Source organism: Lissotriton helveticus, chromosome 12, assembly GCF_964261635.1.
Source record: "Lissotriton helveticus chromosome 12, aLisHel1.1, whole genome shotgun sequence".
Classification (NCBI taxonomy): domain Eukaryota; kingdom Metazoa; phylum Chordata; class Amphibia; order Caudata; family Salamandridae; genus Lissotriton; species Lissotriton helveticus.
Genome location: NC_136073.1, coordinates 683,660,222 through 683,673,250, shown reverse-complemented (window position 1 = coordinate 683,673,250; position 13,029 = coordinate 683,660,222). Strand labels below are relative to the sequence as shown.

The 13,029-nt window shown below is 44.9% G+C and overlaps 1 protein-coding gene across 3 annotated transcripts in view; it reads left to right on the top strand.

Moving 5' to 3' along the window:
- The window catches only part of ST3GAL2 (ST3 beta-galactoside alpha-2,3-sialyltransferase 2), a 271,323-nt gene extending 261,421 nt beyond the window's left edge, over nucleotides 1–9,902 (top strand). For all 3 annotated transcript variants that reach the window (XM_078670405.1, XM_078670407.1, XM_078670406.1), the window contains exons 6-7: nucleotides 2,593–2,712; nucleotides 3,664–9,902. In XM_078670405.1, coding sequence (XP_078526531.1) covers nucleotides 2,593–2,712; nucleotides 3,664–3,837 — 294 coding nt within the window. In that variant the 3' untranslated portion in view covers nucleotides 3,838–9,902. The remainder of the gene's footprint in view (nucleotides 1–2,592; nucleotides 2,713–3,663) is intronic.
- The last annotated feature ends 3,127 nt before the right edge of the window (nucleotides 9,903–13,029 follow it).

Below are 13,029 nucleotides of genomic sequence, written 5' to 3'. Positions count from 1 at the left end.
TCCACCAGCCTCTAACTAGGCCCAGTTTGCAAGGCTATTTGCAGAACTGAGTGTAACTGATGTGCTCATATAGCAGCATTTATGAGAGCTAAATATCATTCCTGGCTAGTGGGACTGTACCCTTGAAAATGGATTGATTTACTCACACTTAAAATTACGCCATTTTGGCTGACGCCTAACTGTGATTAATCTGCCAACAGGTGGGTTGTTACTGTTTCAGCATGGGGAACAACTGCACAGAAAAGTGGTGAACATCCACAGGTTTGTATGTTTGTGGATGGTACTAAAATAATTATAGTTTCCCACACAGATATCTTGTGGAGATGTACTGCTGTCAAGGCCAGGAATACATTTATTGTCATGGTTTGAAAATGGACGGCACCCCCCCAAAGTTGATGTGGGTTTAAAGAACAAATTTTCCCACGGGAAATCGTAACAAGTTAAACAATGGATCATGGTTAAGGGGCTCATCCCCTTTGGTCTCCTTAGCAAATTGTATTACTGAGCTCCCTAAGAGCACGTCCAGCTGTCCCAGCGAGTGCGTCCGTTTCCAATTAAATATTACAATCTGCATTCTGGCCGCCTCTGTTTTAGAGGAAGACCACCTCAGCTGATTGAGTCCTCCCTCTCTTTTGGAATTTGATATTTATAATCCTCGTCTAATTCCTTTATGCTATATTTGGTTACAACCCACCCCCTTTGACGGTCATAGTTTGAGAGGCAGGCTATTATTTCCTCCTGTGTGCCTATTTTGACCTCTCTGGGAGCCCCCACTGTCTTTTCCCCTTCCTTGGATCCTATCAACCTGATCCCGTTTAACATGGCCGCTTTGGTTTAGAGGCAGAGTGCCTTGGTGGACAACTTCTCCTTTGATTCTTTTTAGAGTGGTCCCAGGTGCACGGTATCCTTTGTGCAAACACAAAGTATGATTGTGGTCAGATCATTTAATTAATTTCATCTTATTTTTTAATGTTGCATTTCTAATTTCTTATTATGTGTCTTTTTTGTTTGTCTATTTTGTTTAGCTTAATCTCGGGCTTATAATTTATTTTAAGACCTGATGATTATCCCTCATGTATATGTGATTGAAACGGTAATGACAGTTGCCACGCGACCCATGTTAATTTTAATTTTGTGCAAGGGTAGTGTCTAAAATTGATGACAGTTGTCTTGTACACTTCACATAATTGCATCGCTAAAGTTGGGTCACCGAGCACATATTGCACCTCATTCATTATTCACTGAATCTGTTATTGATTGTTGCTGTTCTATGGTCTGATTAATACAAAGATATTTAAATCAAGAAAAGAATCCTCTCTACTTTGATATTGTTACCATAGGAACTGCTGCTCTCGGTAGTTCAAGGTTGCAAGGCTGGCATGATTAGTTGCAAATGAGAACTCTGGCCTTGCCGCTGCTAGCTGTAGTGACCATAGATCAATGTGATCTCTCAGATGGCAATGCTCTGAAAATAGGAAACCTATTTCTCCTTCAGTCCTTCAAGATACTCCAGTCCTTCTGATCCTCTGTCCTGCTGGTTCATTAGCAGTGACCTGAAAGAACTCGGTATACTGTAAAAGTATGTTCCTTTTTATTCCCTCATGATCCTGGACCTGAAGTCTTACAAGCCACATCCTGTCTGCTAGTTAGCAGTGTGTTTGGCTCTTGTGTGATGTTGTCTCTCCACTGCTGCCTCCTTTTTACCTCTATGGATGTGCTGATCAATCTTGCCTTCGAAGAACGCACATCCTAGTAGCCTGTGCTTATTTTGAGCTGGTGGTTGCAGGTGGGGCCCACCGGCTTTCATTCAGCGACTGGCATTAGAAAGATGGGGAAAAAGTCACAAAGAAAACAGGGATGTAAAAGATGATTAAAGAGTGAGATAAAGAGGCAGGTAGGGTCTGGAAGTGGACCAGGGGGACATGAGGTGGAATCAAGACTATCAGGTTTGGTATTTGGCACCCCCAACATCTGAGAGTGACAGCCGTGGACTTCTGAGCAAACGTTTGGGCCCTGGCACTTATTCTTTTACAATTTGAGTTCTGCCGTTAGCATCACAGGACACTGTGGCCAGTTAACAGGACTTGACCATTGAGGATTACTGAAGGTTAGTGTGTGGCAAACAGAAGGAAAGGCTACTAAGATGCATGTCGGTAGGATGATGTGCCGAGGTTGGATTTAGAGGAGTCTGCACAGAAGAAATCATTTTGGTCTTTATTTTCATGACTTCAGGGACCAATGGCATGGATACCCTGAGGTGCGTTTCAGCTCTGTGGTTAAGGAAGGAGGTGAGCACGAAATCGGTGTAGTCCGTTTTGCTCGGTCCAGTGTGATTGTATGGTTTTTCCATTGCATGCTGTGTGCATAGGACATACAGTTGTAACTGTTTTTTGTGTGTGAAGGATAAGAAAATAAGGAGGTAGGGCTGAGCCACAGTGGGTGCTTCTCTTGTTTTCAAGCAGTTTGCGAAGATACAGCCGTCTGATCTCTCTCAACACACTTCCCCTTCTGTCCTCACCTCACTAAAATCTAGTGGCTCTATTCCTGCCGCCTAACCTTCTCTTTTTTTTTTTCTCTCTTCTCGTCCCTTAGGTGCAAATTTATAATCCTGCCTTCTTCAAGTACATCCACGACCGGTGGACGGAGCACCACGGCCGGTATCCATCCACAGGAATGCTTGTGCTCTTCTTTGCCCTCCATGTTTGTGATGAGGTGAGAGACTGTTGACAGGACGATTTAACATGTGAAACTGCACATGTGACTGGGAAACGCAGAGAGCATGCTTTAGTCACTTGAGATTCTGCCCCGCTTCACTAGCGGCGGCTCCTCCGCCACGGCGAAGGAGTGTGGCCCCACTGGCTCAGAGTCAGCAGCTGAAAAGTAAAACGATATTTTACGGTTTTATTTTTCAGCTGCTGGGTCTGAGCCAGCGCGTGCAGGGAGGGGAGGGGGGCAGGGCCATGGGAGGGGAGGAGGAGTGGTAGATGTGCACTTTTAAGGGCAGATGTCTGTTTGGGCTACTGTCTCAGGCCGGCCAAACAGACATGCTTAGTTAGGTTTTTCCAAACTAGGCTGTATTGCACAGCCGGTGTGGAGATACAGCACAGACTCCCTGTGCCTGAGCAAGCGTTAATCCAGCCCATTCAGGCCAATCCCTGTGCTGCTGTCATAGCATGAGAGCAGCGTGGGAATTGCACAAGGAGTCTCTGCTGCTGTTCCAGTGTCTGCTGGGATCAGGAAGCAGAGGAACCCAGAGGTGCGAGGTGGCCAGCAGCATAAGTAAGTCTTTTGGGAAAAAAAATACTATTAACCCCCCAGTGCTCCCCTCGCATGCTCTCCCTCCACAACCCCTCCACCCGCGACACCACCTTTTGTTTGTGTCGGCCGCTACTGTGCTTCACAGTTTCTCACACATTCTTCAGCACACACCGCGCCCATAGCTGCACCATGACCTTGAGGCACTGTCTACCCAAACATCTCATGCGTCAAGGCGCTTCTTATGCTTTAACTATGGTGGTGTGACGCTGGTCATGGGTTTGTCTCTTGTTGCTTCACAGCATGTCTCTCCAAGGCGCCAAATCACACTCCCCTTGTACATTCAGTATTCATCTGTATTTCAGTTCACATTCTAGCTTGATTTTTGATCTTCTCTGTGTTTCTCAGGTGAATGTTTATGGATTCGGGGCAGACAGTCGGGGGAACTGGCACCACTACTGGGAAAACAATCGCTATGCTGGCGAGTTCAGGAAGACTGGGGTCCATGACGCGGATTTTGAGGCCCAGATCATCAATCAACTGGCCATGTCAGGCAAAATCAATGTCTATCCAGGCAAATGAAACCTGCAGGACACACCACACTTAACCCTGTGTGTAGCATACACACTGCACAGGCTGGAGAGTCTGCTCCACAGCAAAGGGAGCAGATAATAAGTCAACCTGAAAACCAATCAGCAGTCAGTGGTTTGGGGTCACTTACAATCAATCATTACTGGACCCGACACCCTGCTTGAGCCTTTGACCCTCTTATGGAACAAATGAGCGGGCCCGAAAATACACCCACTCAGTGTAATTTTTTTTTTTTGAGAGGGAGGGGAAAGCCAGACTAAGTGAGCGGACAAGTAAAGTTTGAGAAAAGAACAATATAACCACTACCCTGGTAAGGGGTTTAAGCCAAATGCTGTTTCTTGAAAAAAAAATGGGGGCACCAACTTACATTTATTTATTTATTTTTTTTACCTTTCTCTCCTTAGCTGATCATATTCACAAGGCAACACAGGAGCTGCATGGTTTTTAAACTTACCGAGCAAGTGCACTCCGAGAGCAGCTTTGCACTGTTCAGAGTGTATAATTTAATTGCAGCAACACGATTGGGGAGAAGATGAAGATTTCTCAACCCAACCTAGCGGTGCACAGCATAGGGAGTGAAAGATGTCCTAAGTTCTTGCTGGTTAGAAGTTTTTTGTTGTCTGTTTACAATCGCTCCCCTATTATTAACAGCACCCTGACGTGTACAATCTCTGGCAAGCTCCTTGTGGGTGTCCTGTGGTAAGCTACTCTGCACACCATCAGAGAAACCGCCCTACCTCAGTGGTGAGTTGAAGTTGGTTGCCCTATGGATCTTCTGCGACCATTGGATGTAAAGCAGACTGAGCCATACCTGCAAATAGTCATAAGCTGCTTCCCTGCAGTGGAAGAAGGGACCACCTCTGTTTTTTCCAGTGAAGCAGGAAAGTGCCCTAACCGTAAAAAAAAGGTGGTTTCACAAGTATTTCCGAGCAAATGCCCCTCTGCCAACTTCAGGCCCCTAGATGGTTTCTTAGAATGTTCTGATACTAACTCCCAACCTCAGATTCCAATGTTTGGTCACTTTGGAAGAGGTGGCATTCCTTTTGATTTTTTGTAAGTAGGGAGAAAGGTGATGCTACTGTCTTCACCTGACTAAAACCATAGCGGGGTCAGTTTGTGGGGATTTTTAGCACAGTTGGGGGCATGTTCCCTTAAGAGCATATGCATCTGTGTGTCCTGATACCCTGTCGGTACAGAGGATATTGCTACTATGGACTTTCTCTGACAATCTCTGTACCACATCCATGAATTGCCAAAATGAAGTGATCTTTTTTTGTGTATGTTTTATTTTTGTGCCAATTCCACTGTTGCGAACCCAAGCAGGCTAATAAAGCAAAAGGACAATTTTCAATAGGGAAAATGTATGGAGATTGACGCACACCGTTAAGGGTCCAGAACTTTTAGGTAGGCAGGATCGGTGTCAGTGTTGGAAACCTTCATGAATCTCCTTTTGTGACGCTGAACTCATATGATCGCTTTAGTCCGAGGAAAACCTGAACAGTTGCAGATTGTGAGTGGTTTTGGCGTATGTGCCCTTGTATTCTCAAAATATTATTTAATTGGCAATTAAGGGACTGTCCACAAGGGGTCTTAGCATGTGAAAATGCTGAAGAAATTGCTACCATTATATATTAAACTCTGCTGAATGTAGTGGCCATGGAATGGCAAAGCAAGCAAGCACTCTACCCAATCTGGTCCACAGGTAACCCCGGAATGGCTTCGCCGGGTGCTTGATGTCTCTATTGAATGCTGGTGTCCAGGGGGATTCTGTATGAGAACGTTTTATCAGAAGTGGTCACTGTATATTTCCCCAAAGGACCAGTGTGTTCATCCTCGGAGGTGAACCAGAACTGGAGCATTGAGGAATGTGCTCCATCCCGCCATTTCGCGTCCAAAGGGAACGCCAGCTTGCCCAGCCCAGCAAGCTACCCACGGCTACCAATGAAGCGGCCAATGTGTACATGATTCCAACCGCTCGCTTCAGTTCCCTACCTCTAAGTACATGTTTGTATCCAGTTGTGCACATGTGGAGAAAGGGGAACCCACATCAGCATGAGGGCACAGCTCAGCTGCATTAGCAACGCGTTCAGAACCTGTATATAATGTCTTCTTTTGGAGGGACCCTCCCCACAGACAATCTGGGCGGAATGAAGCCTGAAGCTTTTTGTATTACTTTTATAAGCATTTCAGTATTATGTATCATGCTGTACTTCGATTAGCACTGAATTTGTGGTTTCGTTCCTGGGGTTTCCACCTTATCTCCAGCTGTCGGTGGTGTTAAGCGTTGGAGAGGCGTAGGTGGTAAAGTGACGGACTCCGCAGGAAAAGACGTGAGACATGGGAGGTCCCAACGAGCAGTGAAAGTGAGGAGGAAGTGTAATTTCATTTTTATTTACTCATTTGATGATTATGTTTGTCAAGAGGTCTTTGACTGCAGTGTTTCCTAGAACAGTTAATCCAGAACCAGGCAGTATTAGAGGCTCTGTGACTATATTGGCTCTTGAAGCCCAAGGTAGTCTGTTTCAGGGCGCGCGCCTTGGTAGGTGGGTATCATTGACCTTATCCATGGTCTGGATACGTTGAATTACAGTATTATTATTTACCACTCTAGAGTTTGAAATTGTGCAGCATGCGTCTATTTCAGCAATGTGGGCAGAAACGTCATTACTTTGTTGGTAATATGGGAAGCTGCCTTCATATATCATGTCTTCCCTCATCACAAATCCCAGACACAGACTGAAAGAGCCTCCTGTCTCTTCCAGGCCCAACACATTCATCCGGACAAGAATCCTCTGCTATACGAAAGCACTGACCTGTGTAGTTCCAAACCCCACCATAGTCTGTGACACCCCTCTCCATGTCTGAAACTAGTGCAGACTGAGGCCATCATGTCCATATAGGACATTGGAGCTGACTGAGGGTGTGAATCCTTGGGAGACTGACTGAAGAGTCCTGCTTTCTGCCATAGAATGAGCTGCAACCCTGCTGCAATGATGCGCTTGTATGTCAATCCCACGGTGTAAGGCACTGATGGGAAATCCAACCCTGTGTGTCCTATGCCCACTAGTGGTATATGTTAGTTTCTCTGTGACAAGCTGCGTGTGACACTGTATTGGGATCGTGTGAAGCCTGAAATTGGAATGCTCTGAAACCTCTATTTTGAGAGGTTTTTAGTAGTTTAGTGTTGCCAGTGCATGCTAGGGACAGGGTGTATTTTGGTATCTCCTTCCCAGTTTTTGTCCATTTGAGGCTGATTTCTCTGTAGCAGGGATGCTAAATTGCCCACGCCCAACACGAGGTCCCCCGATATTATAGGGCATGTACAGGCCACATCCCTGTGTCTTTTGCTCCATGACAGACTTTCATAGTTGATCAGTTTTGGGAGAGTTTTTTTCTCATGCTACGGGTGTCTGTTTTAGCCTTCCTTCTAGGACAGCACATTTGAGTGAGTTTTGTCGACCATTGTCCAGTTATCTTCTCCTTCTTTGAAATTGTAAGTCTTTTCTGTCAAATGTGTATAGGAAATCAGCACTTGAAAGTAATTCTGATTTTCGTTTCTAGCCAACTGTGCCCCCGGAATATTCCAGCGGAATGGCATGGAAACGTGTGTACGCGTCTAGCTGAAACCAGAAAGTTGCTGATGTGCATCATCTGCACTTGTAAATCTGTTGTATCTCTGCCTAAATGTTCTGCACAGCTCTAGATCTACTGCCAGAGTTTAAGTGCCTTCCAAAGCTATGCCTATGTGGACTTCCCTGGGCCTTTGTTTAAACCTGCCCAGACTGTTAGGACGGGCTTGGGTCTAAAGTCGACCAGCCCCTTCCTCTGGTGATAATCTAGCAGTAGAAGACATGGTGTGCTCTTCCTACAGTATCACGAGACCTCCCAGTACTGTGTAACGGAGTCCATTATTTGCTATGAGCCAGGTGCAAGAAGGGAGCCAGGCAACCTACTTATTTGCAGAGAAGGCACAGTCTAGACCTGGCACAGTCGCAGGAGTTGGGTAGATGTGCAGGCCCAGGGGTTGCCCATATGAGTGCGCCAAGGGGAGGAGTCATGTTAGGCGGTGTGGTGGGCATGCTGCCATGAACACTGTCAACATTTCAGTTAAGGGGTACTCGGACACTGAACATCTACACTACCATAATTAAACTGCTTTCCAGGCGGTTCCTTTTGAAGGAGCAGGTACACCTGTCCTGGAAAGCTGATGGCCTTTTATGGCTAATTCTTCATTAATGGGAGTGTTTCCTGGGCAGGTACTCCCATCATGCAGTTACCAAAGGTGAATCACTCTCGCTCCAGAGTACAGTTTTTTTTATATCAATGGGAAAAATTGCAATACCAGAGATTTTTTTATATAGTTCTCCTTATCCAATTATCCAGTTTGGAGGCTTAACCTGGCACAGATGTGTAAGATGTTTTGTTCTGTCATCATTACTTAAACACTAATGAATGCCAGTCGTCATAATGTGTGCAGAAATGCACCCAAATGTGAAACCATAAATGCAGTAAAGGCTTAGCCTGCTGCTGTAGTCAAGGGCCCCCTAAAAGAGTGTGGAAATGTCTCTTTGGATGTCATTACCTCAAAGAACGACTTGAAACTGCGACCTAGAAGAGTTTGTGCCTACAAGTGACTTCAAAAAGACAGTGGATTCTGTGAATCTGATCTGTGATAAACATCCGACTCGTTGAATTGGAAGCCAGAAGGATCAAAAAGTGTCCATTTTTATGATCTGAACCATCGGACTCTTAACAAAATAAATCCCTTCCACCATCATCCCTCTTTATTACCTGATACAGTATTACATTTTAATAGTGGAATGGCCACCATATCTCTTTTCTCTGACTCAATGTGAGAGGAGTTTTGAAATGTTTTGGCTTGAAGACTTTGAGTTGACGGGCCCGTTGCCTACTTTAGCATGCCTACAGGCGCACATGGTGTTGATTCGAAATCTGTTTTCTCACTTGCATGAAGTTACACCTGTGTGCTCATTCTGATGTATAAAGCAAAAGGATATGTTGCTTAGACATGGAGTGATGATGCGCTATTAAATGAGGCCGAGGGAATGCCACTTACTTATATTGGGCTGGAGTTTGGCCTAAAGTTTAATTTCTAGGTTAGCCACGTGGCTCATAATTTGCATATGGTTTTGGTTTGGTTTATGATTTGCCAGAGAACCTGCTCCATGTGCGCTACTCCCATGTGTGCCCGTGTAGTTTGAGTGTAGCATTCTCACGATCTGACCCTGAATCGCAGAGCTCTTCCCTGTCTAGTCTCTGCACCTTACAGTACTTATCCAAGGTTCAGTTGTATTTCAAAGGTTACTTCTGTGCATTATAGCTATTTCCGGACTGATCATGACTCCCTTTTCAGTGGATTTCAGGACTGATTATGTTCCTTGTGTAGGGATTTCTGAACAGATACCTGCCTCCTGTGTGGCGATTTTAAAGACTGATGCCCATCACTTAAGAGGAGATTTTGGAATTGAAGCATGTCCCTTATTTCAAAGTTTTGCCACTGTTTTCTGACGAGGGCTTATTGCGTTCTTGTTTAGGTTTGCAGCTCTGCTTATCTCCTGTGTGGTTATTTCAGGACTAATGGTTGTTATTGTTTGGGCTTTTCAGACTGGAGCACTCCCCTTTGTTGGGATTTCTAGACTGACATCCTTTGTTTGGAAATGTTTGGACTAATAATCATTCCCTATGTTGGGGATTTCTGGACTGAGGCTCCCCCTGTGTTGGGGATTTCTGGACTGCGGCTCCCCACTATGTGGGGATTTCAAGATTACTTCCTCACCCCCTGTTTGTTAGTTGGTTCAGTCTGCACTTCTTTCAGGAATTCCCGTCCCGTACATGTGGATTATCACTGACACCTGCCCCTCATGGGGGGAATTCAGGACTGATGCTATTTTCATATTTGGGGTTGACTTGTAAGGGGAATTATTTTTCAGTATTATACACACTTATTGTAATATTCCAATTTCTGTTGTTATGTGTTATAAATAATTGATGACAAAATGTTTGTTGTTTAAAATAAAATTATGTTACCTGTTAAATTTTTGGGCATTGATGTTTTTCCCCTAAGGACTTTCCAGGGTGTTCCCACCACCCATGGATGCAAATAATTTGCACATCATCCTAGAATAAAAATAAATGTTTCTAACAGTTTAGTTCTACTGATAACTGCAGCAGTTTGCTGTTTCCACTGTGAGCACTCTTAATGATGAAAACAGTAATTTCTTTTATGTCTGTCTTGAAAGTGAAGCTGTTTGTCACTACTCCTTAAAAAAAATTACAGTGAGTTTGAGGAGTACACGTCCCTTAAATCATGCTTTAAGCTGTTTGCCCCTTAGGAAATGCTTCCAGTGCTGTGCACAAAGGACTGCTTTACATTCCAAAACTGCTCCCAATTGTCACACTTTATGTTGCTTTGAAGCGTTTATTACACATGAATTTCAACACCAATCTTTTTTTGCATTTTAGCTCACAAAATGAAATAATAATACAAAACAGTAGTTCACTAACGGCTCAACCGACCACTGGATGGAGATAGCAAACAAATTACTAACTACAATAAATGTTAGCAAGCAGGTCAATAAAGTCAACCTATCTCCTATATGTATAAAATGCAATTTAATTAAGGCTACCAATTCACCTTGGAGCAAAATACGACAAAAAAGTGCTCTGTGTCAAGTGTGTGTATGTATATATGTGTGTGTGTATATATATATATATCTTTCCAATATTTGCTCCGACAGGCTGCAGATGGCCCCGTGGGAGGTGGCGAGTACTCCGGCCGAGCACGCCGGTATTTCTTTCAGCAACCAAACACAATTGTCCATGCTCTCAGAAAAACGCCACTCCACGCCAGCAAGTAAATCCAAGGGTGTTTAATCACACCTACGATATGTTTCGGCTTGTAACAAGCCTTGTTCACGTAAGTGAGTGTATGTGCACATCTAGTTGATAAAGATACAGGCAAAGTCAATGTCCGGTAAGCATAAACAAAGGACTACCGTATCAGCGTGAAGACGGCAGACATCTTAGAATGGTGGAGATGTCAGTTAAATGCATATAATGGTGCAGCCAACCAAGCAAAAGAACAAAAGTAACCAAAGCTTTGACCACATGGTCTAATTAAAGTCTGTCCAAGTTCAAAGGATAATGAAACCCACACACCCCATAAATTGGCTTATGATACAAAGAACAATTCTTATCAATAGAATGCTGTAGTGCTCATATTCTGTGATTTATATTATCCACTAAGTAGTAGAGACACAATGTCAAATGGCGAAAAAATGTCTGGCAGAGGTGACTAAATATCAAGCCAGCTGTGCAGATGTAATATCAAGGCCAAAAAGGGGGGGGGGAATAAATGTCCCAACGTGGCGTAGTCCAGTTAACAGGTAAAATACCTTACAATGCCAAGCTTGGGGACAGGCTCCTGGTAGCCGGACCTGTTGGAATCCTGTTGCGTCCAATGTCTGAAACTGATGCCCTTATAAGCGTGCCCAGTGCATGAAGTGACGAAAAGGGTGAGGACTGGAACGGGTCGTGCAGAAAAGTGAAGTGACGTGACCCTGAGCCCCATCTGTGCTCCTGTCAAACAAAACATACAAGAAATGACATTGACTTTGCCTGTATCTTTATCAACTAGATGTGCACATACACTCACTTACGTGAACAAGGCTTGTTACAAGCCGAAACATGTCGTAGGTGTGATTAAACACCCTTGGATTTACTTGCTGGCTTGGAGTGGCGTTTTTCTGAGAGCGTGGACAATTGTGTTTGGTTGCTGGGTGTGTATATATATATGTATATATATATATATATATATATATATATATATATATATATATATATATATATATATATATTCCTCCCAAAGGTGTCCCACTTCAAAAGACACTCTGGACACACTGAGGATTGTATGATCAACTTTTAATTGCAACCAGCATGACGCGTTTCGTCATTACGACTTCCTCAGACGCTGAATGCAAAGTTCAAAGCTTCTTGCTGTCAACAGTTTTTAAAAGTCAGCCTGGCTCCTCCTGTTCTGGCACAAGCGAAGAGGGACTCTTTCCATAGTCCTCCCCCTTCTAATTTACCTGGTTTTAGCTGCCATCTTGGAGTGTGTTTTGCGTTTGTCAAATGTGCAACTTCAATGTTCGTGGCTATGTTCCACTGGTTAAGTCTTCCATTGTTTTGGGTAAGAAACACACTGTTCAATATGATGGTACGATTTTGCCAGAAGTTGTTTGTGGAGCTTGTTGGTCCGCTGTGTCACAGGGGGACACAGCGGACCAACAAGCTCCACAAACAACTTCTGGCAAAATCGTACCATCATATTGAACAGTGTGTTTCTTACCCAAAACAATGGAAGACTTAACCAGTGGAACATAGCCACGAACATTGAAGTTGCACATTTGACAAACGCAAAACACACTCCAAGATGGCAGCTAAAACCAGGTAAATTAGAAGGGGGAGGACTATGGAAAGAGTCCCTCTTCGCTTGTGCCAGAACAGGAGGAGCCAGGCTGACTTTTAAAAACTGTTGACAGCAAGAAGCTTTGAACTTTGCATTCAGCGTCTGAGGAAGTCGTAATGACGAAACGCGTCATGCTGGTTGCAATTAAAAGTTGATCATACAATCCTCAGTGTGTCCAGAGTGTCTTTTGAAGTGGGACACCTTTGGGAGGAATATTTACACGTGCATTGCCGTTTGCACGAGGGATGCACCCGCCCCAAGCAGTTCAGCAGGAAAGCGGCGTTTGTGATGAAATATATATATATATATACACTAGCAGCCCGCCCCAGCGTTGCCCGGGGCAGAAGGGGGCTGGGGGCAGCATTTGAGGCTTGCGTGCACTAAGGTCTCCCGCCCGTCCCTCTGTGCGCACCCGCTCCCGCCCCGACCCCCTCCCGCCCCGACTCCAATGTGTCCCTTTACCTTACCTGAGCCGCCGCTGGGGGCAGCATTTGAGGCTTGCGTGCAGTAAGGGCTCCCGCCCGTCCCTCTGTGCGCACCCACTCCCGCCCCGACTCCAATGTGTTCCTTTACCTTACCTGAGCCGCTGCTCCTCCCCGCGCTCCTCACTTCACCGCCGCTCCATGTCCGCCGCTCCTCCTCGTCATGACGCACCTGAGCCGCCGCTTCTCCCCGCGCTCCTCACTTCACCGCCG